Genomic DNA, 27,370 nt, shown 5'->3' on the forward strand with positions numbered 1-27,370 from the left:
CACATACACACAAAGAGACAGACGGACAAATGCCTACACAAACTTCAACATTCACACACTGTTTCCCCTGCTAATATTGTAATTTCAACTTGGTGGACTTTACTTTTGTTTGTTTGTTGCTGTCGTTTCTGAAATATGTATATTCTTTTCTTCAAGATTGAAGAATTTGAGTGTCAATAAACAACAAATCTACTGCTACTACCATCACACACACACGCAGACAGACACACACACACACACTTACACACGCAGACAGACAGACACACCTTTCACAACAATTTTACAACAAAAACAAAGCTCTGAATGCAGCAGTAAAGCTAAAAGTTACAAACTGTTTTTATTTCAGTTCATATGGACATCATTTTCATCTACGCAATTACTGTTTGGACTCAAGAGAGAACAACTGCAAAAATTAACCATGTTTTCTTTTTTCACCCAAAAAGAACAGGCATGCAAAATCCAAGAACAATATTATCAAGTCTTTATCTCAAACACTACAGGATCCAATATTTCATTAAACATGCTACAACATAACATGTTACTCGAGCAGGTACAAAATAACATGTTAAAGCAGAAAGAAAAGACTACATGCATGAGCTCTCAACAGTGCACAACCAGCTACTCGACTGGTGCTTTGCATGCTGGGCAAGTCAAGGAACAATAATACGATTAAATCATGTCAAGCACTCCAACTCTGCATACATCTCCGATGTGAATGTGTCTAAGAGTGCACAATATCCAGCTCACAGTTGACTGTTGACATGAGTGTATTAATAACTTTAATAACAAGCAACACCTAAGCCAGGGCTCGACCTAGTGTATAGCACTGTCTCGAAACTAACGCGATAGTCGGACAGAGTTGCGCCCCTGGAACGGCAGGTAGTTCCGGTTTGTGTTTGCAAAATGGAAACGCATGACAATCCCCCTTCAAATTCTTTACCCACGTAGTTTGAACAGCAGACACAGTAACGTTTCCCTCCACCACTTATCTTCTTCTCTCGTTCAGCCATTTTGGACGTAAACAAAACAACCGGAACTACCCGCCGACAGCGCCGCGGGCTATGGCAGGGACAGACAACTCTTATCACTTTTGTTTTGAGACAATGCTATGGAGGGGGAAGCTACCAAAATAAGGCAGGGTACAGGGGCTGGCCATGCTTTGCTCGCCAGAAGCTATTGACATATAGCATTTGAAAGGTGTATTTTTGGTCTTTCCTTGAGAAAAAAGGTACATTTGCCAGGAAAGAGGGGTGGGGACGGGGCTAAGGAGGGGTCCTGTGCTCTGGAAGCCCCCCACCCCCACCCCCCCCCAGACCCCTCCCCTGCAAGCTAAGTCTTCAATTTCTCATTATCATAATATACTCTTACAACCATCTGCATCTGATCAAAGTAATGTGAATTGTTTGTATTGTTTTTCATTAAACGTCCCATAAAGTAACCTCTCTTGTTTCTCGTTTCTGGTAACAACATTTACCAAGTAGCGATCCGGTCAAAACTGTCACAAAAAGCCACAGCAGCACAATTTAAGACTTCCTCCTTTTTAAGACCCTATTTTCTCAGATTTTCTTCTTCTTCTGTTCATAACCTCTGTACCCCCAGTTTAAGACTCTGGCCTTTTTTAGGACCCTATTTTCTCAGATTTTCTTCTTCTTCTGTTCATAACCTCTGTACCCCCAGTTTAAGACTCTTGCCGTTTTTAAGACCCTATTTTCTCAGATTTTCTTCTTCTTCTGTTCATAACCTCTGTACCCCCAGTTTAAGACTCTCGCCGTTTTTAAAACCCTATTTTCTCAGATTTTCTTCTTCTTCTGTTCATAACCTCTGTACCCCCAGTTTAAGACTCTCGCCTTTTTTAAGATCTGATTTTCTCAGGTCTTAAAAGGGGGGGGGGGGGGGGGGTGGGGGGGGGGGGGGGGTTCCTCTGTACATTTCATTCACTCATTTCTCTGTAGTCCTGTGAAGTTGACGGTCATTCTTTCTTCTTTACCATTGCCTGGCTTGGTTCCTTCACAGACCTGTCCAGGTAGAGAGCCTTGCACTCTTCAATCAGCTGGTTGTGGTCAAACTTATCAGGCTGGCGGTTAAAAGTCTCAACCACGTCAAAGCGAGGGGAGTTCTTGCCATAGTAGATGGCAATCATCTGCACCAGCATCACTGCGTCCTCAGGTTTCTGCCAGATAATACAAAAGAGATGTGAGGTAAAACCTAAAAAAATCATAGTGTACGGTCCCCCAGCCAACCGTATTTTTTTCCTCCTGACCAAAAAACTTGTTTTTTGCCCCTTCAAAAAAATACAATAATTAAAATGAAAATAAAAATGACAAAACTCTATTCTTGCAGACTTTACAAAGAATGCTACTTTTCCGACATCTAGTTGACAAAGCTTGCATGTATTCTGGCCAATAAAAAGACAAATAAGCATATATATATATGTACAAATGAAAGCCTTGCATGACACATCGTATACAACAGTAAAGCTCTGAAAGAGACTTAAATCCTGCAAACAAAATCATACAAACAAACAAAAATGTTACCGACCTACTGTCCCTAACTTTTTTGGCCTTGTTATTGTAAACAAACACTTTTGGGGGCCTAAAACACTTGCAAAGGTTTTCTTTTAATATTTGTAAAAATATCATGACAAGCCTTGCATTACACACGTTATTGAACAGTAAACTTCTAAAACAAGACTTTCACACAGCTTAAATGTATAAACAGCAGACACATTGAATTAGAGTGCATGTTCAACCAGACAAGTAAGCATATGTTTAAATGAAACAGCATTTTACTCACTGTTTTAACTTGCACATCCACTCTCATAACTCGATCAATCAATCCAATTTTGTTAACTAAAAAATTTAAATAAAAATTAAATAAAATTGCACTAGTCATCTTACCAAAACTTTGTCATCATACTGCCCTGACATCAGTACAATTCCTGAAACAAAAAATTGTTTAAAAAACAACAACACATACCAAACAATACACATAAAATTTAAGTCATTTTATTATTATATTTGTTTCTTTTAAGCTTAAACTGCTTACAGCTTTTCGCAAAATGAACCAAACTAACATGATGAAACACACAAGGCATGGCTTTTAACAGCATTTATACCTCATATAGATCGCTTGCATTGCTATTTAGTATCCTTAAATTATAAACGCGCTTCAATGGTTTATTCCAGGTATCCAACATCGTTCGCGTACTGTGTACACCCACCGCCTATCAAATCTACTCTAGTTGTACGTGAAGTCACTGTGGGAACTGACTGCAACGTTGTTAAGGTATGCCTAATGGAGGCAAACAAACAAACGCATCCATTCTGGCGTTCCGATATTCACCAAACCTGGCAAAAGCTTTCGTCTTCCACAATTGTTCTTGGTAGTTTCTCACAATCAAAATCATTGAAATCTATGTGATTTTCAGCTACTTTTCTCAATTTGAATATTTCTTTTATCTTGATGTATCTATATAAGCCTTGGAAATATGCAAATTTCACAGGTCTATCAGAAGAAAGGGAAACAACCCATCTTCTCCATACAAAAAACTTGTGCAAGCTCTTTCCTGATACATCCTAGGCATCTGCATAGACCTTGCCTTAAGAAGAGATGTTTCAACAAGTAAAAATGTTTGCACTTTAAATCTGTAGAACAGTTCCATAAAATTACATTATTCAACCATAGACCCAAGCAGCAAATTGCTGAGACACTGCGCTATATTTTGTTAATGCAGAAAAGTACAAGGTTATCTCACCTTTGCTGTCCATGAGTTCTGTGTAGTGTACAAGCGTCAGACAGGCTGGTGCATTCTCCTTTAGAATCTGTTACAGCAAAATTTTAATCTGCTCAATGAATTGAATTACAAAGTTTTTCAAGATCCCACAAAGTATAACGGACGGTAGTACTCAAAATATATTGAACATGTGCAACAAGAGTTGGTGAGAACCTGAGACAATAACCAGCATTGAAATGAAAAATTGACTTTCACCTTAAGTTTTTAACAATAGGTTTTAGTAAAAAATGTTTTGATGTGAACGTTTTTTTAAAGCTTTATTTGATCAAATGGGGCCAACTTGGGTAACAGGGATGATCTAATAAATAATGTGTAACTGTATAGCCTGCATCACAATACAAAAAAATATAAAATTGTTCATGAATCCCTAATTTAAGCAGCAACAAAATGTAACATTATCAGACAGAAGCTACAGAATCACTGACAATAAAACCTAGCTGGGCAAATAGACGATTTTCAGAAATAACTCCCTCTGGTTTGTTGCTTCATGAAAGAGTGAATACCCTTGCTTTTTCTCTGGCAAATAAATTTACACATGCGCCTCTCCAGGGAGTTTTAAATTTAGTGATGCAACTTTGGTTATTAGATAAGCATAAAATGAATGTACCTGATACATGGCGAGTGGTGTAAACTGAACGTCCTTCCCGTCAAACTGCATCAAAATGAACTCAAAGCCGTCATCTCGAGGCAGAGGAAAGATAAACTGAAACACAAGAGAAAGGGATGACACTCTCAGCAAGTCATCAAAGTGCAGAAGCATCTGTACATTTCTTGCCCCCTTTTCCATTTCACAAAATCTGAGAAAAGCTGGAATTGGTCTTAAAAGGGAGAGAGTCTTAAAGGTACTGAACTTGTCAAATCCAGGTGCACGGAGCCCCTGGGGCTTTTAGTCATACCTCAGGCAGCTATCCGTTAGAAGAACTACCAAGTTTCATTGACTTGCACCCAAAGAGTCAAGAACTGCAATTTTTTTACGAATTAATTTTGTACACGGACCCGGCTGGTCTTGACCTATTTTTGGATCTAAATTTAGATCAGGTAGATCACCACATCATGCACAAAAAGACACGTCACTAGCAAACTATGTCAGACGTCATCATGAGTTTGTGTAAAACAAAATGGAGGCCGGAATCACTCAGTTGAATCGAACTCCGACCAAACACCACGTAATAACTAGGTTAATTTATGCATTCGCGTGAACAAGAAAATATCGAGCTTCACAGATGTCGTCGTTGGGTAGTTTTGGGTTTGTTTTATTACCATAGGAGGATTTTTGAACTGTAAATGCACTCAGCTGCAACAAAAACGCAAAACGAAGGCTGTGAGCTGCACTGTGCCTTTAAAACAGAGGTAAATTTAGATATTCTGTGAAGATAAAATCTGGGGAAAGGGGGTCTGAGAGGAGGAGGGAAGTCTTTTATCAGGGGGGTTCAATTGTATGGGTGTCTGTACCTGATTAACAGGTTCATACAGGGTAATTAAGTCACACAATTCTCAGGTAAGTGATGCAGATAAATAATTGAAACACACATTCATCCGTGCATACACCCATTGCAAAAGGTAGCACATATGTGACCCTCCATCACGGAATGAGTCGGATGTCACCTAGCGCGGTTCTGCACTAGGCCTAATACACGTTCGGGGGTGTCAGGTATCAGTGTGAGGGACACCTTAGTCACAGGCTTATAACTCGAACAGTTTTCGCTCTTTTCTAAAACGGTTAACACCACTGGATAGAGCATTAAAAGCTGTGTAAAAAAAATTAAAAAATATAAAAATCATGCAAAGGTGACATGTGACTCATTTCGTGGTGGAGGGTCACATATGCTATAGGTGTAGCACATTTGCTAGAGGTGTATCACTGGTACATACGACTGAGGTTACTTGCTACTTTTGTTCCCATTATATCTATGTACATGTATTGGGTTACGTTAGTGGAGCTGTCATGGACATGATTGACTTCTTGATTTTCATGAAATATGGTCTTATCCTACCATTTCCTTACAGAAGGCACCACTGATATTTCAGAGGCTTTTAATTTAGCTTGCGATCATCACTGATTTGACTGGTTTCTGCTGAAGTGAGTGTTTTAATTGTGACTAATTTTTATAAACGTCTTCAATGACTTGCGTAATTCGTATTTTACTCACCATTGGACAAGACCGGGACTTGGCCATTAGGTCTTCAAACACATCTCTCTGAAACAAACAGTTGAAACGACCGTAGTACTTTCTGTACTATATATGGCGCAACTTTATTCCTCAACTTCAACTTCTCAAGACTGTTCATACATGAAAAATACCATAGAATCACTTAATGAAAGAGTGTGACATGAAGTTCTTGTACATCATTGTAAAGAGTGTGAATGACGTTTTAGTTTTAGATGTCAAGCGCTTAGAGCAAGCCTTTTTAACGAAAGTTTTTGATTTAGCGCTATATAAATGTTCTTCTTATTATTATTATTATTATTAAAATAAAATACTAGTCAATAAAACTTAAATGTCATTAATACGTTAATACAAAAAGTACTTGGGTCATAAAATAAAAGCTGAAATGACTACAGGATATAATTAACTGGAGTAATTTAGTCAAATCAACACACCTGTAACACTGCAAATACACCGTCTTTTGTTTTGTGATATTCTTTCCAAATCTGAAAAAACATTCACAACATAAATAACAAGATCAAATTGCAAGCATAAATAGCACAAAAGATTAAAGTATATTATGATATCAAGTAAACTCTTCTCCACTGTTGCTGTGGTCCGATTTTTATTTTTTAGTATCTATCAATTTGTGCTTCCCTGCAAATATTTTACATACCATAAGTATAATGATTAAAAGTTTGATTTCTAATGATTACAATTGTGCTAGCACAATTAAACAATTTTGAAGGTAAGGTTATTACCAATGATGTGTAGACAGTACATTGATAAATTGTAACATTTAAAATTTTAACTCATAAATCTTATATTTGTAAGTTTATATATATGTTTAAACTGCCAGGCAGGAATTCAAGTGATGTTGCTCACACATACCCTGCATTCATCGCATTGTAGAATTAAATAAGTCCAGTCTGTAATTGTTATAAATTGATATGAATGATCAAGAAATGATCAAGAAATAATCAAGAAAGAATCTTTTTCTCACCTGTTCCACTTCAGTTGCAGATTTATCCTGTATCAACTCCATCTTCATGACTGATTCCAGGCCCTGATAAAAAAGGTTCAGTAAAATTATATATGTTCACCAACAAATGTTATACTTGCAAGTACACCATTAGGGATATATATAACATGTGAAAATGTACAAATATAATTCAATGATAGCTTCTTACGTATGTAAACACACAGACTGGCGAATGACTCTGAAAAACCTGACCCCAACCCCAAAACATGCACAAACACAGGAGCACACACATGCAAACACACACACACACACACACACGAACACACTACCTTGGCAGGCGCATAGCTGGCAGAGTGGGGAATGGGATGGGGGGAGGCAGCAGGTGTGTCACCAGCAGCCTGTGATGAAGCACAAGATGGTGGCATTGTACTTTTCCTGGGTTTCTTCTCCTCCTGCAGCTTCTCTAGACGCCACTGGAATTGGTCAGGATCAGCGCTGTGAGTGCAATGTTTAAAAATTAACCATGAACCGTTGAACGACAAAAGTAACGTTCACAACAAAAGTGGTTAAAATCTTACATGCCACGGCCTAGCTGTTGAGAAGATGATCTTTTAACTACTAAGTGAAGTATGGTACATAAAGAAAAAACAACATCTGGCATACTTCCCACTTACAGCAGACTTAGATGCTACCTTCAATTTTGCTTTTGGCGTTCTTCACAACCAACAACCCTAGCTTTGTTTGTTAGATTTTGTTTAGTTATTAATTCGTCTAAAACAACAACCCTGATTTAATCTGTATGCTCCAAATACATTGCTTTAAAATGTCCTTGATGTTCTTTAATATTTCAGACATCCCCTTCCCTTGATACCTCAACCCCCAACCTATCCCATTAATGAGCACACACACACACACACACACACACACACACACACACACACACACACACACACACACACACACACACACAAACACACAGAGTAAATAAAACTGTAACAAGTCATCCATTGCTTTGTATAATCATCACCTCCCTGTTTGCATTTACATGTATTAAAAAGGAAAATATAAATTCACACAAGATAAATTCATTCTTACTCTGCAAGGTGCTTCAGCTTCTCCTTGTATTTCTCAAAGTAGGGGTTGCTCTGAATGCCTTCTTCATCTCTCTTCGTCTCTTCAGCCCTTGTAGGACCCTGTACAGATGAAGCGAATCGACACTGACTGCACTGTGGCAATCCTCTCAAAAACGTGTTGCTGACATTCGCTGGTCGCACCAAAGGGAGGCCATTTTGAGCTACTCGACTGTAGCGCAAACAGGCAAAGCAAATGTTGAGCAGTTCTCGCTGTCCTGGCATCTCGCTCATGAAGACTGGTTCATCAATACCTGTTACCAACAGCAAAAAGGATTTGCCATGTCAGCTTTTAGAAATATAACACTGAAGTTTCTTTGATTTTTAAAAGCACACATAGCACCTACCTTTCCTTTCAGCTTAGGAATATGAAGCAACGTTTTAAAATGTCATGCTACTTCTTATACTGTTACATCGTATGAAATAATCATATTTGGCATGGTACAAATATTATTTTCATATTTTCTCTCTCTCTCCTTCGCGAAGAAAGAAAGAAAGAAAGAAAGATAGAAAGAAGGAAAGAAGAGAAGAGCTAGAAGACAGAGAAAAGGAGAGAAAAGGAGAGAAAAGAAGAGAAAAGAAGAGAGAGAGAGAGAGAGGGGGTGGGGGAACTTACTCTCAATGGTATGCCATACTAGAACAGCACAGATACAAAAGCAATTTGACAGTGTCCGTCAAAAAGTTTCATTCATAATCATAACTTCAGTTACTTAATTTTCAACCAAAGCACATTCCACAGTCAGCCGGCCTTGTTTCGTTTCACATAAACTCCATTCTGACTATCCCTCTCACATCTAAAGTACTGCAAATCAAACTTTGAACCCGGTATTCCACTCATACAGTCTCATTTCTGATGAAAAAAAAGAGGTATTTTGACTTGGAAATTTGCTTCATCGCAACAAAAAAACCAATCTCATTCAAGGGACGTAACCATGCATTTTGGTGCGTGTGTTTTTTTCACACAGATCGAATTTTGGGTAAAATCTATCAAATGTCATCACATTACTTGCAAAAACTTGACAGGCTTTACTCCGTCTTGAAATTGGCGGGGAAGCATTCAGTCTGAAGTTCATTTTGGCAGAAGCCCGGCTGACGTCCTACCCACAGCCGCATGTCACTAAAGCCGTGTAAAGGCAGTAACATGGACACTTTCGTCTGCTACTCGGCGACTCATCCAAAGTTTACATATAATTATTAGTCCATCTGTCCTCCTGACAAAGCTTATTACCGTTTCAATACTGTCTGCAACGATTTTTAAGAAAGTGAAGTCAAAAGATCCAGTGCACCAACGGAGCCTTTAACTTTTTCGTGCCAAGTTTACCTGTCCTTTATTTCTCACACTTCTTCCAAGGACGCAGCCATTACACAAGGAAGACTGCGCCTTAGAAACAAAAGAGCACTTTTCATCAGAGTTACGTTTCCCTGGATTCAGCAGCTGCACTGTTTCTTCACGACAGCTATATATTTCACCACAATGTTTTGCTGGTTATGATTCTTATGTTACATAGACATAGAGCTAGGTAGTATTATTTTAGATAGCTGGTTTGTGACAATTTTATTTTGGAGGTTTGATCGTCTGGAAATTGCCTAATTTTCAATTAACAGAACGACCAAGTCGGCATGCATTGCATCCCATATTCCCAGTGCACAAACACACCTGGGTTTGCAACATGCACAGGTACATTTATTGAAGTGCCTTTTATTTTGTTTATGCGTAATACATGATTTGATAAACATACATTCAGCTTAATCAGTTCAATTTTCCATAGATAATTGTATTCTTGGGTGTTAATGGTTATACCTGTCAAAGCTGGTGCAAACATTTTGAGCTCCAATCAATTAAAACACCAAATCAATAAGGCTACATGCCAGCTGTTGTTTTGTATTGACCCAAAGTGACTAATCGATATAAGCCTGTACACACCCAAGATGTCATTGCTAGCACAAAGAGTTTTACATTGTACGTATTGTCCGCCTTTTACCTGGAGACTTGATTTGTGAAGTGCATGAATAAGATTATATATATATTAAGAGCAACCGAGCTTCATGGTCGTTAAAATGAACAGGGAAGTTAGTGCATTTTTCTGTTTATATCTATACCTTATCAAGTGAAACGTCCTTACTGGTGGTTCATAGTCGTTGTCAAATAGCTTGTTAAATGCACTGTACTCACGTCGGTATGACGAAAACGAAACAAATACAGGCTCGTTTTTCGTCATTCCAACATGAGTACATGCAGTGCTTTTTAGTCTTTTTATATGTATAACTTTGTCTGTACCAATAACCACGAAAGATTGAGAATTTTAGAGACGTATATATCAGCTTTGTATTTGTTTATTAGATACAGTAAGAATTGAATTGTGTATTCTATCTTCTTATGCTGCTGGAGAGCCTCTTTGGGATTATTTTAAAAAGATCATTTATTTCAAATGTTCTTTTTTTCAGGGTTTATTCACTGAGATGCTTGCTGAGAAACCATCCACGTTCAACTTCACAGTCCTTATTCAGTTAGTACCAGGGATGCATAGCCATGTTTAGCCAAAGCTGTGAGAGATGGACAGCGTTGGTGAGATTGGCAGTTTTACTGTGTCTAATGAGCCCACCTGTACTGCTTCAGAACCTGGGTAAGAATTATATAATGAATGTGAATTGAGATCATTTGAACAGTCAGTTGAATCTTCAAAACAACAAGAGCAGCAACAAAAATTTAAAAAAAGAAACAAACTTTCAGCCTTTACATATATTTTATACATGAACTATGACTATGTACATAAACAAACCCGGTTAATGTTTTTGTGTTGTTGGTTGCACTTACTTGCTTGTTTGCTTTTGTATGTTTGTTGTCTGGTTAATTTTTATTTTTCTAACCATTGAATTTGGTGACCTTTTTAAGTTCAAACATTTTACCATGTTTTATATAACATATGATGATGAGGTTCCTTTTGAATGTGCACCCATATACATTTTTAACTCCATCACTTAATAATGAAACACATGTATGTTCGAGAAAAAACATTTAAGTTTAAAAAAAAAAAAAAAATAACAAAACAACTTGTGTTTAGGCCTAAAAAAAGGTCAGCGTTATCAGTTCCATGACCAACCCTGTACTTTTTTGTTCCCTACCCTATCACTTTTTTTTTACCCTTCAAAAAAAGTTTTAAAACAAGAAAAATAAGTAAAAGAAAAAAAATGACAAAACTCAATTTTGCAGACTTTACATGGAAAGCTTAAGACATTAAGAGGACACAGCTCACAGGAGTTCCAGCCAATAAAAAGCCACACAATGTTAGGGGGGTATAGGGGGGGGGGAAGAAAAAATTCCTTAAAAAAACCAAGCAACAAAAAAAGGTACTGACCTACCAACCCTATTTTTTCAAGCCTTATCATCAGAATAAAACATTTGGTTTTTGTTGGTCTTATGACTTTCTTTTTATGACATACATTTTCAGATGATCTGAGTGGGTGTGAACCAGATCCATGTGTACAAGGAGTGTGTTCACCGAAGTGGTTAGGAAGTTATCACTGCAACTGTGCTCCTGGTAAGATTGTGCTCAATTTTATTTGTGTTTTTGAGTCACTTGAGAAAAAGTGACTCTATGTAATCGGTCAGTGTTAGTTTGTCCGGCCGGCCGTCTGGCCGGCCGTCCGGCTGGCCGTCCGGCCGGCCGTCCGTAGACACCACCTTAACGTTGGACTTTTCTCGGAAACTATCAAAGCGATCGGGCTCATATTTTGTTTAGTCGTGACCTCCAATGACCTCTACACTTTAACGATGGTTTCGTTGACCTTTGACCTTTTTCAAGGTCACAGGTCAGCGTCAAAGGAAAAATTAGACATTTTATATCTTTGACAAAGTTCATCGGATGTGATTGAAACTTTGTAGGATTATTCTTTACATCAAAGTATTTACATCTGTAGCCTTTTACGAACGTTATCAGAAAAACAAGGGAGATAACTAGCCTTTTCTGTTCGGCAACACACAACTTAACGTTGGGCTTTTCTCGGAAACTATAAAAGTGACCGGGCTCAAATTTTATGTGAACGTGACTCATTGTGTTGTGAATAGCAATTTCTTCCTGTCCATCTGATGCCTCATATAATATTCAGAACTGCGAAAGTGACTCGATCGAGCGTTTGCTCTTCTTGTTTCAAGTGTAATTATGATGATAGCATTAAGCAGTGCATGTCAGGGCTCACCACAGACAATCTACCTAGAGGGTCCTGGGACCCAAAACTTTGAATTTTAATGTATGGGGGGTCAGACTCCCTCAGTGGAATTTTAGAGAGTTGGAAGACCAGGAGGATCATATGCTTGCTTTAGGACGGCACATTCCTTGCCGACACTTAATCCCTGGAGCGCTTGTGTCAATGTAATGCCGACTTTTTTGAAACTATTATGGTCATATCTTTTAGATAAACTCCGTACATCTGCATCGGTTCAAATCCGGGAGAACATTGTCTTGAACATTGTACCAAAGGTACGCATGATAATGGAAGTGTAGTGCGTCCTGGGATCTTTAAAGTTTTAGTGCGTCGCTGGTTTCTGACTCCATACAGTGCGTTGAGGATGCAGAGACACACAGTTTAGGGAGCCCTGCATGTACTATTAAGTGATGCGGGATGTATGCTTGCTTGCATGTTGTAATTGTCTGATTATTATCTAGTCTGTGGAATTCAGATGCTGTCCAGAATCTGAAAGATTGTATGTAATAATGTGTTAGCTAGGTGCTTCCTTCTTGACTATTTAATGGTTAGTTTGCGTTGTGTAGTGCAATTCTGTTTTCTCTCAGAGCAATTTGAGTGTATTAAGTATTCTCTGTACAGATATGTTCCTTGGTGTGCATGTGTCTGTTTATATCTGTCTCTATGGCTACATAATTATGTGTACATGTATTTGTAAAGTTCTTATATGTGTGTGTGTGTGTGCGTGTGCATGTATGTGTGCATGCATGTGTGTGTGTGTGTGTGTGTGTGTGTTCCACAGGTTATAGTGGGCAGAACTGCTCTGACCTGACACAACCGTGTTTGACTTACCCTTGCTACAATAACGCCACATGTCAGGTGACTTTATACAGTATATATGACATATGTACTTTTGTAATTGTATACCAATTATCATTGTTTGCCTTTGTACTGATTTGAGTTTGTATATTATAGTGCAACTCCTCTTATAAGACCAGTCTTCTTTTAAGCCCCAGTTTTCCAGATTTTCTGTCAAATAACACCTGTTAATGTACCTCTATTTTAAGATTCCATTCCTTAAGACTTTTCCAGATTCTTGGATACTCTACTGTCCTATAATTTGCTTATCCAAAAAACCAAGCTCTTGCTAAATCATAAGTTTTTGAAAATAGAATGCAATTTCAAAGCTTGTCGTTGTCCTTTATTTTTTTTCCCCTTTAATTTGCTGTAGCATGTGTGCATCTGCTTTCTTGTGATGTTTGCTTGATTAGACTCAGTAACAATGCAACATGTTATTTTGTTTTCCCTTTATTGATACAAAGCGATGTCGTTGTTTTTCAAGCAAGTACATCTTGTTTACATTTGTGTCTCTGTGAGTATGGTATTCATATTTGTGTGTCTTTAAGGATTTTTCTCAAGGCTGTAAGTGCCTTCCAGGGACTGTGTGAAATAGTCAGGGTTACAAGTGCTGTGACCTTTTTTTGCTTGCATGCATGCGTTTTTTTTAATGTTTTTCAAGACAGCAGAGCGTTGTTGTTAGCCTAGAATCTGTAGTACACTGTAGTTGCATCTGTGTGTTATGCACACACAGAAAGATAGTCTGTACAGGTACATTATTTTAACTTGTGGTTTCAGGCCACAGGTTCGGGCTTCAGTTGTCAGTGTGCGGAAGGGTTCACAGGTCAAAGATGCGAGACAAAAGTTCCGCCATGTAGCAGCTCCCCCTGTCAGAATGGTGCTACCTGCTCCAACACAGAAGGTGGTTTTACATGCATGTGTCCCCATGGTTACACAGGTAAGGCATTAATTATCTTACACATTTTGACAACTTTAGAGTAATAAGTAATCAACAGCTCATGTGGGGGTGGGATTGTTACGTGTTTTTGTGCTTATACTTCCACATGCCTTGTGATACAAGGAATGACTGGATATACCCTACCCATTTATTATATGTATTGGTTAACAATTCAGAATACTTTATAGCCTGTAACATTTTGTCAAGAACCTCCATTTTGAGACTTCCCTTCCATTTTGACTCAATGGTTTTTTTTAAAGATATTATTGTCCCTCTAAATCTGTAATTTTACTTGAACCTCCAGCTCAAGACACGCTTCTTATTCAATTTCAAACCTTTATTTTCTCAGGATGTTGAAGGTCTTAAAAATTGGCACCGCTGCACGGTATTTATTTTCTCTTGTTAGGTGTTTTGTATAAATAATGTCAAACACAACCGGTCAATAGCATTGTTTTGGTATTAACGCCTTTTCAACCATTAGCGCCTATATATATATATGTTTTTCAGGGACTGAGTGCGAGAACATTGTGAACCTGTGCAGCTCCCAGCCCTGTTTGAATGGAGGAGTGTGCACATCACAGCCAGGCGCGTTCACATGTATCTGTCAGTCTGCCAACACGGGACGCTACTGTGAACGACAACAGCTCTGTGGGCGAGGTAGGTAAACATTGAGTTTTCTGACCTGTGAGTGTTGTTTTTGTTTTGTAATTTGCTGTAGGGTATACACACGCTGAGTAAGATAATTATAACCCTGTGTTCTTTCATAGTGTGTGCTACAAGCTTTGTATTCTAGCCGCCCTTGCGTCTGTATCTGTTTGTTTGTAAATCGTTACATCTGCAGTTCTTCTTTCTGTCCTATCGTCTGTCTTCTTCTTGTTTCCGCTTTGTTAATGTGCCGGAAGAAGACCTCAGGGTCGAAACGGCGCCATCATGTGTTTCATCATCTTCGTTCACACCTGAGTACAATATTTGTTGTGTCTTTTTATTTATCGCTCTCACCTTTGTTGTTGTTGTTCTTCTTCTTCTTCTTCTTCTTCATTCATGGGCTTAGACTCCCACGTTCACTCATGTTTTAAGCACGAGTGGATTGTTACGTGTATGAATGTTTTTACCCCGCCATTCAGGCACATACGCCGATTTCGGGGGAGGCATGCTGGGTATTTTCGTGTTTCTATAACCCACCGAACTCTGACATGGATTACAGGATCTTTTCCGTGCGCTCTTGGTCTTGTGCTTGCGTGTACACACGAAGGGGGTTAAGTCACTAAGCATGTCTGCACATATGTTGACCTGGGAGATCGGAAAAGTCTCCACTCTTAACCCACCAGGCGGCAGCGACCGGGATTCGAACTCACGACATCCCGATTAGGAGGCCGACGTCTTACCACCATGCCACTGCGCCCGTCATCTCATAATACCTTACATCAGCTCTAACCTAACCCTCAATGGTGTTTCAGTGGCTCCTGACCCTTGTGAAAACTATGCTATCTGCATGCCACCCATCCTGCCATCCACCACGCCCACCTGTGTGTGTCAGCAGGGCTACAACGGTACCAGGTGCCAGATCAACATCAATGACTGTGCAACTTCTCCCTGTCTCAATAACGGTGAGGGAATTTATTTGTCTGTCGGTTGGTGTATGGTTCATTGTGCAGGGGTACTGGATGTCAAGTCACTGTTGATTGGTTTAAACATGTTGATTTATTTTGTTATACAGTGGGACCCCCCCCCCCCCCCTCCTCCCTTTTAAGACCTTGCTTGTTCAGACTTTCTGTTCATAAGCTTTGTATATTTACCTCCATTTTAAGACTCCCTCCTTGTTAGACCTTATTTTCTCAGGTTTTTGAAGGTCTTAGGGAGGGTCCACTGTATGCAACCATTTCACAAGAACAACATATAGAACGATAACAAGCAGACATGTTTATGAACACAAATTAACATGAGGCCATGTCTAGATTAACATCAGTAGATAGGCAAGTTCTTTCTTTCTCAGAGGTGAGGATTAGAGATTTGTCTGTTGGATGGTTTGTCTGTCTGTATTAATTGTTAACAGTACTAAATGTTTTTGGATTAACATGAAGACTCTTCAAGTGCTCTTTGTCTGTGAGTCTGTGTGTCTTGTCTGTCTATCTTTCTCACATATGTTTGCAGAGACGAGTAAGGTGTATGAAATGTGATGCATAGTGTTTGTCCACAGGAGCACATTAATAGTGTACTTCATGTGTATTTGTTGTGTTAAAAATTATCTCAAATGCAAACCTTTGTTTGACAGGTACCTGTGTCGATGGAGTGAACAGTTACACTTGTCAGTGCAGTCCCCAGTTCACTGGCAAGAACTGCTCGCAGGCTGTGAGCGCTGACCCATGCCAGCAAAACCCTTGCCAGAATGGAGCCTACTGCTGTTCGAAGGGCAGACAAGGCTGCTCACCTGACATAGCAGAGGACACCTACCAGTGCTTTTGTCGGAATGGATTCACAGGTAAGGCCACGCAGAGCATTCAGGTGTGCTGGTGCAGTGTTCTCAGACTCATTGGGACAATAGGTCAGGTGATGCTGGATTGAAACTATGTATAGGTTCAAATGTCCTGGCTATAAGACCTTGTATGTGTCAAAACAGATAGTTTATTTCTCATCCAAGTTGGGGCAGCAGTTCTCATACACATTCTGCAGACAGATTCTTTTCTCTATGTCTTGTCTTCTTTTCTTTTCTTTGAAAAAAAAAAAATTGTTATTGGATTCAGTGGATCAGTTATTTTGAAATTAAATTTGCTGTTCAACCTAAGAGTCAACCTCAAATCAAGAAGTGAGGTTAAGATATATGTAAGATAACAGTTGATACCAACTGTAGAACTATTCAGTTAGATTAACTGAACGCAATTTTAAAGCATTACTTCAGTGCATCAGAGCATACAAAGCATCATTTTAGTGAAGTACAATATTGCTTTCTTTAAATCACACATGCAGTGTTTGTGTGTAACAGGAGACCACTGCCAAGATGTCATCGGTCCCTGTGAACAGAAACCCTGTCAGAACGGAGGCATCTGTACTCGGTCTCCAAACGGCCACATCTGCACATGTCCGCTGACCTTGACAGGGGTCAACTGTGAGATTCCACTGCCTTGCGCCAGTCAGCCTTGCTTTCACGGGGGGACATGCAATGCCAATGGGACGAACTTTACCTGTGCATGTGGGACAGATGCTTTTGGTGAATACTGTCAGTTCAACGAGCGATGTGAGGCGAACAGTTGTCAAAATGGAGGGACTTGTTCAGAGACTCTGGGAGGTATTGTCTGCGCCTGTACACCTTTGTTCACAGGTTCCCGATGTGAGACCCCTATGCCGTGTCAGTCTGCGCCGTGCATTAACAACGGTAGCTGTACCGACCTGTCGCTGACTGAGTTCCAGTGTCAGTGTCTCGAAGGATTCACAGGAAGTGTGTGTGAAAGTGAACTCCCCTGCAAGAGTCAGCCATGTTTGAACAACGGGACGTGCGAAAACAACGGAACTACAGCCTTCGTTTGTCAATGCACCACAGACTTTACTGGGTCAGTTTGTGAAACACGTATAGCATGTGACAGCAGTCCCTGTTTGAACAACGGAGCGTGCGAAGAAATGCAGGATGGATATTTCTGTAAGTGTCCTCCCAGCCACGCAGGGTCTCGCTGCGAGACTTATCTCCCCTGTTCCAGTAATCCTTGCTGGTACAACTCGGCTTGCGTCAACATTAACAACTCGACCTTCAACTGTCTGTGCCCTGTGGGGGTGACAGGGCGACTGTGTGAAACCATCCTCCCTTGTACGAGCAACCCCTGTCTGAATGGAGGCCGCTGCACAAACCTCAACTCCACCTACTCCTGTGAGTGCAATGCAGGCTACTCCGGCTACAACTGCCAAGAGTTCTCTCCCTGCCTGAGCGAGCCCTGTTTCAACAACGGGACTTGCACGCCCCTGGGTTCTTCTTACAGCTGCAGTTGTCTCTCTTTGTACTCGGGCCCTCGCTGTGAGGTGTACAACCCGTGCGGGTCATTGCCGTGTCAGAACGCCGGTCGGTGCAATAACGTGGGTCAGAATTTCAACTGCACCTGTCCTCTTGCCTTCACAGGTAGGTTTTTCACGACATAGCACCTGTATACTGGCGGTAGGAAGAAAAATGTATTAAAAAAAATTCACAGACACCAGAGACAGGTAAAGGGAGGCAATCGTTTCCACTGCCAGTTTGCTAAATAGGCCAGAAAGGATGAGTTGTTTCCCATGAACTGTTTTCTACCTGGAAGTGTGTTTCCAACCCCACCCAAAAGTGTGTTGGTGTCTCAAAGAGCCGAACTTTTTCCGAAAACCAATAATATACCAATTTCTTTGAAAATATTTGGATTATGTGTTAAATTTACCCTCGTACATGTTATGTTAATTAGAAACATTTAAGAATCAAATATTTCACAAAAGCAAACCAATTTAATGTAAGTGCATCAGATATTTAATGATATTTTTTGGAAATGTGTCAAAATTGGGTGTGTTGAACTGATTCACAGTTGACGTTATATGTCTTAGCATGTCTATGCTACCAACAAGAGTGCAAAAAACTATACTAGAATATTGCTTTCACGAAAGTTGGTCACTGAGTGAGTTCAAATGGTAAAAATTAAAAAAATATTTGCTCATTCAGCTTATCTCCTAAAACTGTCAGCTAGTTTTACTCACTTTGTCTCCCATTTTGAAATTGTTGAGCGGTGCGTATGAGTCATTAGCACTGTACTATTCCTTAAATGGGAATCTTCTAACAAAGTCAGTACATTCTCTGTTGTGTACATGTTTGTTGCCTTATTTGTATGTGTCTGTTTGTGACATGTCAGTACAGTGGAACCCCCCTTTTAAGACCCCCAATTCAGGACTTACTTCTTTTTTAGACCCAATGTTCGTAGACTTTTTATTTATAACCTGTGTAAATATACCCCCATTTTCAGGCTCCCTCCTTGTTAAGACCTGCATTTTTGACTCACATGCGAAGCAAAAGTGAGTCTATGTACTCACCCGAGTCGTCTGTCCGTCCGTCCGGACGTCCGGAAAACTTTAACGTTGGATATTTCTTGGACACTATTCAGTTTATCAGTACCAAATTTGGCAAGATGGTGTATGATGACAAGGCCCCAAAAAACATACATAGCATCTTGACCTTGCTTCAAGGTCAAGGTCGCAGGGGCCATAAATGTTGTCTAAAAAACAGCTATTTTTCACATTTTTCACATTTTCTCTGAAGTTTTTGAGATTGAATACCTCACCTATATATGATATATAGGGCAAAGTAAGCCCCATCTTTTGATACCAGTTTGGTTTACCTTGCTTCAAGGTCAAGGTCACAGGAGCTCTTCAAAGTTGGATTGTATACATATTTTGAAGTGACCTTGACCCTGAACTATGGAAGATAACTGTTTCAAACTTAAAAATTATGTGGGGCACATGTTATGCTTTCATCATGAGACACATTTGGTCACATATGATCAAGGTCAAGGTCACTTTGACCCTTATGAAATGTGACCAAAATAAGGTAGTGAACCACTAAAAGTGACCATATCTCATGGTAGAAAGAGCCAATAAGCACCATTGTACTTCCTATGTCTTGAATTAACAGCTTTGTGTTGCATGACCTTGGATGACCTTGACCTTGGGTCAAGGTCACATGTATTTTGGTAGGAAAAATGTGTAAAGCAGTTCTTAGTGTATGATGTCATTGCTAGGTTTAGTTATTTGACCTTGACCCTGAAGGTCAAGGTCATGTAAAGGTCAAGCATGTGAGTCGTATGGGCTTTGCCCTTCTTGTTCAGATTTGTGGAGTTCTAAAAAGGGGGGGCGGTTCCACTGTACATTATTCCTACCTTCCACTTCTTTTACTGTTCTCTCATTCATCAGGTGACAAGTGTGAAACGTCACTTCAGCCATGCTTACAGCAGCCATGTCTCAACAACGGCACATGCACCTCGAGCGGAACGAACTTCACCTGTACCTGCCCTCCGACCAGTGCCGGCGATCGCTGCCAGACGCCCGTCCCTTGCGGTGGTTCACCATGTCAGAACGGAGGAGTGTGTCAAACCTCCAACGACACATACACGTGTCAGTGCTCGACACACTACACAGGGCGCAACTGTGAGACCTCCCTGCCATGTGCGTCGCAGCCGTGTATCAACGGCACATGTTTGAATCAAGACGGTGGCAACTACACGTGTGAGTGTCAGCCGAATTACATTGGGAAGAACTGTGAGCAGCATGTCCCAAACTGCACGGCAGACAACTGTATCCACGGAGATTGTGTCGCTCAAGGAGACGTGCAGCAATGTGTTTGTAGAGATGGGTTCACTGGTAAGTTTTTTGTGGCAGTTTTAAACATTGCGGTCCACATTAGTTACTACTGATAGCCCATGTTCTTTTTTGTGTCCGTTTCTTGTTGTTGTTGTTAATTTATTCTGAATCTGAAATAAACAGGAAGTGTTGCTGTCATTCACTTAAAAAAAACAAGGAGACAAAAAAACTAGCAAACAAGCAAAAGCAAAGCAAAGGGTTAGTAAGGGCTTGATTTCTGACAAGGAAACATATTGCTAGAAATAGCACATATTTTACCTCTGCTTTCACCCCTTTTTATGATGTTTCACCTTCATTTCTACCCCCCGCGGGTTAGGGGGAAGAATTTACCCGATGCTCCCCAGCATGTCGTAAGAGGCGACTAACGGATTCTGTTTCTCTTTTTACCCTTGTTAAGTGTTTCTTGTATAGAATATAGTCAATTTTTGTAAAGATTTTAGTCAAGCAGTATGTAAGAAATGTTAAGTCCTTTGTACTGGAAACTTGCATTCTCCCAGTAAGGTAATACATTGTACTACGTTGCAAGCCCCTGGAGCAAATTTTTGATTAGTGCTTTTGTGAACAAGAAACAATTGACAAGTGGCTCTATCCCATCTCCCCCCTTTCCCCGTCGCGATATAACCTTCGTGGTTGAAAACGACGTTAAACACCAAATAAAGAAAGAAAGAAAGAAACCTTCATTTCTTCTTCTTTTTGTAAGAATTTGCATGAATTTCTGCGTTTGTCATTACTGTACTATTAGGGCATTTTTTATGCAAACACAGGTGGAAAATGTGAGATAGCAGAGATTGCCTGCCTTTCTCAGCCCTGTCGAAATGGAGGACAGTGCCAGAACGTTGGCTCTACATTCGTCTGTCAGTGTCTCTCCAACTACACTGGCATTCTCTGCGAGACTGCCTTCCCTAAATGCTATTTCAAGCCCTGTCATCCAATGGCCACTTGCCTGGACAATGACGATTCCAGCTATTCGTGCTTCTGCCCACCTGGGTTGAAAGGGATCACGTGTTTTGAGGAGGTGACCATTTGCGACAGCAATCCGTGTCTTAACAACGCATCTTGCCTCAACACGCCTGATGGGTACCAATGTCAGTGCCCGTCTACCTTTACAGGTAAGGAGACATTCTAAACTTAAACTGACCTTACTGTGCTCTGCTCTGGTTATGTCACTCAGGTGTGCTAGTCTGGTTTTGTTTTGTTTTGTTTTGTTTGTATGGTTAACCTTTGTTTTGATTCTTGGCAGATTTATTTTTGTTTTTTTGGTTTTGTTTTGCCTTTTGGTCTTTTTTTCTTGTGCTTAATTTTTTCTCTCTCCTATTTGTTTGATGGAAATCATGGTTTATCACATCTCTATTTCTCTAGTTTTCCTGTACAATGTGAAGGTTTCTTTATAAAGGATGTTCACATGCCTGACAACATTTAAGATCACAATAGTCATGTTTAAGAGCTTTTTAAATCCTGCTTATCCTTCAATTTTGTTCTCCAGGGAAGCTATGTGAGACGATGGTGGGACAGTGCTCCAGCAGACCGTGTTTTCATCGCGGTGATTGTGTCATGTCTGGCAGCGGATTCACCTGTGTCTGCCCTCCGCCGTACACTGGTAAATGCATCGCAGCATTGTTCTTCTTAAAACATGGACACAATAATAATAATAATAATAATAATAATAATAGTAATAATAATAATAGTCTAATATTTCAAGAGTGCATAAATCCAGGGTTAAATATACATACAGAAAAACATGAGTGAGTATAGTCTCCATAGATAAAGCATGAATCACTTTTGAAACTCTGCTAATTTCATGTATGCAAAATTAGTGTGTGAGATGTTAAGATACTTGATTAGAAAATATTGCACTAGATGCAGGGCTGCTTCACAGTTTGAAGGTAAATTGTATGGCTTGCTAGCTGGGTTTTTTTTTAAAGAAAACTAGCCCTAGACAAAACATTCTCAACTTGAAAAGCTTGTTTGCAGATTACTGTCCTTGAGATGGAAAAAATGATTGATGAAGAGTGTGCATTGGTCATTTTCTTAATAAAATTTGAAAACCTTAAAAGTCACATTTTCACCTGTGGAGGCTTCTTGTGGACAGCATGTACATAACAAAAGCAAAACAAAAAGCAAAACCAAAGAGCAACAAACCAAAAAATAAAAAGAGAGGAAAAGATGAAACCAAAACGTTGAAGAAAATGCAAGGGAAGGAAGTGGTTAGAGGATATCTTGGACACACACACACGCACGCACGCACACACGCATGCATGCATGCACGCATGCACACACACACACACACACACACACACACACACACACACACACACACACACACACACACACACACACACACACACACACACACACACACACACACACGGATACAAACACACACACACACACACACACAAAATGTAAAACAATATTCACAGTACAGATGATAATGAAAAAAATAAAAATAAAATAAATAAATAATAAACATGAGTACACATAAAACTATACCTTGACTTGTGCTGATGTTGCAGGCCCAGTGTGTGCAGACAGAGTGATGCAGTGCACACCCAGCATTTGTGCTGGACGCGGGGACTGCTTCACTGACGAGGTTGGAGCTTACTGTCAGTGTACTGCAGAGTACGAGGGCATTTTCTGTCAGCTGCCTAAGGGTAAGTCAGGGCTGAGGTGGGTTGGGGCCAGCCGTGTGGTCTCTATTGCTTGAAATCATCACAGATCTCAATGTCAACTAATCAGACACCACTGCTGACTCCCACCCACTACTGACTCCCACCCACTTGTGTGGCACCCGCTTTCGCTTCGTGCACCTCGGCCCTGGTCACTTAGCTTTTGTTTGTTTGTTTGTTTGCTTAACGCCCAGCCGACCATGAAGGGCCATATCAGGGCGGTGCTGCTTTGACATTTAACGTGCGCCACACACAAGATGGAAGTCGCAGAACAGGCTTCATGTCTCACCCAGTCACATTATTCTGACACCGGACCAACCAGTCCTAGCACTAACCCCATAATGCCAGACGCCAGGCGGAGCAGCCACTAGATTGCCAATTTTAAAGTCTTAGGTTCGAACCCACGACCTCCCGATCACGGGTCGGACGCCTTACCACTAGGCCAACCGTGCCGGTTCTGCTATCAGTCACTTAGCTGCAACTGTTCAAAGTGTCAAACTTGTTTATGAAAATATAGTCAAACTTGCCCTCGCAACCACCTCATGATAACGACCACCTGCCCACAACGATCACCACAAAGGATCCTATTCGTCTTTTTTTGTAGAAATAACCTTTCCATAACGACTACCTGTCGCTAGATACAAACTTTTGGTTGGTCCCTTGGGTGGTTATATAGGCAGGTTTGACTGCAGGTTCAGGACGGGCGCTGTGGCGGGGTGGTAAGACGTCGGCCTCTTAATCGGAAGGTCGAGGGTTCGAATCCCTGTCGCGGCCGCCTGGTGGGTTAAGTGTGGAGATTTTTCCGATCTCCCAGGTCAACTTATGTGCAGACCTGCTAGTGGCTTATCCCCCTTCGTGTGTACACGCAAGCACAAGACCAAGTGCGCACGGAAAAGATCCTGTAATCCATGTCAGAGTTCGGTGGGTTATAGAAACACGAAAATATCAAGCATGCTTCCTCCGAAAGCGGCGTATGACTGCCTTAATGGCGGGGTAAAAACGGTCATACACGTAAAATTCCACTCGTGCAAAAAACACGAGTGTACGTGGGAGTTTCAGCCCACGAACGCAGAAGAAGAAGAAGAAAGACTGCAGGTTCATATTTGATAGTGTGGAAAAAATGGTAATTATCCTTCTGAAGCTACACGAGCTTTTGAATGTTTTGTGTCAATAGATAAATCTTCTTCTGGTTCGTTAATAGAAAAATCATTCGATAGACAAATAAAGAAGTAGGTATTTCAGTCAATCAATCAATGTCATGATTGTGTGTCGACAGGTGACGTGTGTCAGAGCAACCCCTGTCAGAATGGGGGGACATGCACCAGCGAAGCAGGAAAAGCTGTGTGTGCATGCCCTGATGGATTTGCTGTGAGTAATACTTCTCTTTGGAATGCATACCTGGTTAATATGGATTTGCTTTTTACCTTTGAATTATTATTGTATCTGCATCATCAAGATTGACAGCACACTGAAAACAATGCTCCCATTACTTTCCTGCTTAACGTTTGACCTTATGCTGTCTCTTTCTCCCTCCCTCTATCTCTCACCTCGAGGTCAGCCTTTTTCCATTGTTCTTCATTGCAGTAACGGCATCTTAATAGTGTTGTACCTGAGTACACTAGTACCCCCCTTGTATAACAGCCAAAACTCTTAGAAAACCATGTCTTAAAGGGAGTGTGTCTTGAAATGGAGGTCAATTCACAGATGTTAGGAACAGGAGTCCTGAGATCTGACTTACTTCCCTTTCTTATTTGAGCTTGTATTACACATTATCTGTAATGTTGACCAAAATAAGTATTTTACGCAGATCAAGGCAGTCATCGTGTTCCGAGAGAAGAGATCGAGGTGAACAATGACTGTTGAGATCTGTATCATGTATTGATCCATTTTAGTAAGAAATCCTTTTATTTTTTACAACTAAAGGCACACAGACATGCACTCTTTTGTAATCTTCGCTTGCCGCCTAAATATGAGTTTTGGTCGGCCTGTGAAATCACATGGCTCAAAGAAGAAAAACCCAAGTTTTAGTTGATACATTTCCTTGTTTCAGGGAGAGGTGTGTACCACTGAGGTGTAAATCCAGGTTACAATCGATACATTTTCTTGTTTCAGGGAGAGGTGTGTACCACAGAGGTGTAAATCCAGGTTACAATCGATACATTTCCTTGTTTCAGGGAGAGGTGTGTACTACAGAGGTGTAAATCCAGGTTACAATCGATACATTTCCTTGTTTCAGGGAGAGGTGTGTACTACAGAGGTGTAAATCCAGGTTACAATCGATACATTTCCTTGTTTCAGGGAGAGGTGTGTACTACAGAGGTGTAAATCCAGGTTACAATCGATACATTTTCTTGTTTCAGGAAGAGGTGTGTACCACAGAGGTGTAAATCCAGGTTACAATCGATACATTTCCTTGTTTCAGGGAGAGGTGTGTACCACAGAGGTGTAAATCCAGGTTACAATCGATACATTTCCTTGTTTCAGGGAGAGGTGTGTACTACAGAGGTGTAAATCCAGGTTACAATCGATACATTTCCTTGTTTCAGGGAGAGGTGTGTACTACAGAGGTGTAAATCCAGGTTACAATCGATACATTTTCTTATGTTTCAGGGAGAGGTGTGTTCCACTGAGGTGCTGAGCTGTGAGAGGAGCCCGTGTAATGGAGGATACTGTCAACATGCCAGCGACAACAGTGTGACATGTCTGTGTCCCCCAGGCCAGGACGGACAGGTCTGTGACAGCATTGTGGCCACTCCGCCTTGAGAAAGATGTACAGTGGTACCTGCCATGAAAGGACACCTTTGGGACCAGGCGAAAGTGTCCCTACATTGCAGGTGGCCTGTCATGACAGGTATATTTTGGTAGAGATAATAAAGAAATGGACAACAGAAGGTGTCCTTTAATCGGAGGAGTCCTCTCATTAGAAGGGCTGCTCATCGCAGGTAACACATCTCTCAAACAGACTTGAGGCATATAGTCTCCAGTTAACCCCGCGTGGAATCACACGGCATACTGAAAGAAGCACGGGTGGGATTCTTCTGGTATATTCCGGAAATCCGGATTCGTAATGTCTGTGGTGATGTTTTTTAGGTTGTTAATTATACAAATCCTTCAGCGTCTGGGGGCCCCCAGACCCCCCCTTAAAATTCTTCAGGATTCATGAAATTTTTCAGTCCCACCCTGAAAGAAGAAGAGTGACCGTTTGAGATTCACTTAATGCGACTTATAGAGCCCAAGAACCCCAAACAGGGCTAAAATGGGTGATTTACTAGACTTCAAATATTTGCAGAAGGGAGAATTCTGTATAAAAAACCCCAGACGTATTGGATGGGTTGTCCATCTTTGTACAATAGTACATGGGAGTAACAGCACACACTTTTCCAAAAGCGTCCTGACATCACATGTATTTTCCCACAACAGGTTTATTCGGGATATTGCAATATTTATTTCATGAATTATGTTCAGAAATGTTAATATGTATTCTTATCTTTGTTGAAAATTGTATAAAGCATTCTAATCCTCATTGAGCTTGTTTGCGGTAGTTTCTTGTAACTGCAAGTTTAATCCCCAAAACATATCACTTAGGCTAATTTCCAATTTGACATACATGTAAAATGACTGTGATCTCATTTGTTTATGTTCAGCTAAAATGTGTTTATGATTAATCATTACAATTGTCCAATATGAATCGAACAAGGAAGAAGAAGAAAATCATTATGATTGGTTGGTTTTGTTTGCAAAGTTAATTTTGTTTCACAAATGATTTATCATTTAATTTTCATCACTTTCATGGTTATTTAAAACAAGTACACTGTGCCTTGGGAAGCATACCATTTTATGATTATATCTCATGGCCTTTTATTTATGTTTTATTTTCTTTGTTTCATGGGGTTAGAGATTAGCCATTTGGGGATAGTGCAATGTCTGACGTGTTTGCTTTGATTTTCCAGTGATAGTATTTTATATACATTCAAGTAAATATTTAGAAACTGCCGTTTTTTTTGTTTTGTTGCATTGTATCGTTAACACTTGTTTCGTAAAACGTTTTCAAGTATGCAAGCTTGGAACCAATTGATGTTTTGCATCATGGATAAAGAGAAAGAGAAGAACATAATTATTACTAAATTATTAGCATTGAAATTTCAGCATTTTCCTCCTGTGATTTATGTATTTTAAATAAACTTGATCTTGTTGATGTACTAAATTTCACTAAATATTCTTGCAATTGTTCCAGTGTGTGTGTGTGTGTGTTCCTGTGCGTGTGTGTGTTCCTGTGTATGTGTGTGTTCATTATTCTTCGTTGTTTCTGTCTGTCCATGTACAT

General features: G+C 40.2%; 2 protein-coding genes across 6 annotated transcripts; one reads left to right on the plus strand and one right to left on the minus strand.

Moving 5' to 3' along the window:
* Window positions 1–1,311: 1,311 nt before the first annotated feature.
* Window positions 1,312–9,494, minus strand: LOC138966622 (ATP synthase mitochondrial F1 complex assembly factor 1-like). 2 transcript variants are annotated; one of them, XM_070338910.1, is made up of 10 exons: window positions 9,374–9,494; window positions 8,018–8,306; window positions 7,252–7,417; window positions 6,944–7,006; window positions 6,396–6,446; window positions 5,944–5,991; window positions 4,401–4,496; window positions 3,755–3,821; window positions 2,898–2,938; window positions 1,312–2,170 (listed from the first exon to the last, which is right to left on the minus strand). In XM_070338910.1, the coding sequence occupies exons 2-10, from the start codon at window positions 8,284–8,286 to the stop codon at window positions 1,970–1,972; spliced, it is 1,002 nt and encodes a 333-aa protein (XP_070195011.1). In that variant the 5' UTR covers window positions 8,287–8,306; window positions 9,374–9,494; the 3' UTR covers window positions 1,312–1,969. The 2 variants fall into 2 exon arrangements, with proteins under 2 accessions (XP_070195011.1, XP_070195010.1); XM_070338909.1 differs by having other exon boundaries at window positions 9,281–9,419.
* On the plus strand, window positions 9,463–27,263 carry LOC138966621 (neurogenic locus notch homolog protein 2-like). 4 transcript variants are annotated; one of them, XM_070338908.1, is made up of 15 exons: window positions 9,463–9,537; window positions 10,498–10,676; window positions 11,502–11,591; window positions 13,037–13,113; window positions 13,870–14,029; window positions 14,537–14,686; window positions 15,487–15,636; window positions 16,302–16,508; window positions 17,010–18,131; window positions 19,934–20,380; window positions 21,145–21,489; window positions 21,864–21,977; window positions 22,894–23,031; window positions 24,323–24,414; window positions 25,657–27,263. In XM_070338908.1, the coding sequence occupies exons 2-15, from the start codon at window positions 10,583–10,585 to the stop codon at window positions 25,807–25,809; spliced, it is 3,339 nt and encodes a 1,112-aa protein (XP_070195009.1). In that variant the 5' UTR covers window positions 9,463–9,537; window positions 10,498–10,582; the 3' UTR covers window positions 25,810–27,263. The 4 variants fall into 4 exon arrangements, with proteins under 4 accessions (XP_070195009.1, XP_070195007.1, XP_070195006.1 ...); XM_070338906.1 differs by lacking the exon at window positions 9,463–9,537 and adding an exon at window positions 9,581–9,730; XM_070338905.1 differs by lacking the exon at window positions 9,463–9,537 and adding an exon at window positions 9,954–10,012.
* Window positions 27,264–27,370: the final 107 nt, after the last annotated feature.

This window comes from Littorina saxatilis, linkage group LG5, assembly GCF_037325665.1.
Source record: "Littorina saxatilis isolate snail1 linkage group LG5, US_GU_Lsax_2.0, whole genome shotgun sequence".
Classification (NCBI taxonomy): Eukaryota; Metazoa; Mollusca; class Gastropoda; order Littorinimorpha; family Littorinidae; genus Littorina; species Littorina saxatilis.

Coding starts and splice junctions, on each gene's coding strand:
- LOC138966622 (XM_070338910.1), bottom strand. CDS start 8,286: ATGAGCGAGATGCCAGGACAGCGAGAACTGCTCAACATTTGCTTTGCC. Junction 7,007..7,251: donor CCAGCTATGCGCCTGCCAAG/GTAGTGTGTTCG, acceptor CTTTTTTATCAG/GGCCTGGAATCAGTCATGAA. Junction 4,497..5,943: donor AGTCCCGGTCTTGTCCAATG/GTGAGTAAAATA, acceptor CTTGTGTTTCAG/TTTATCTTTCCTCTGCCTCG.
- LOC138966621 (XM_070338908.1), top strand. CDS start 10,583: ATGTTTAGCCAAAGCTGTGAGAGATGGACAGCGTTGGTGAGATTGGCA. Junction 11,592..13,036: donor TCACTGCAACTGTGCTCCTG/GTAAGATTGTGC, acceptor TGTGTTCCACAG/GTTATAGTGGGCAGAACTGC. Junction 15,637..16,301: donor TTCTCCCTGTCTCAATAACG/GTGAGGGAATTT, acceptor TTTGTTTGACAG/GTACCTGTGTCGATGGAGTG.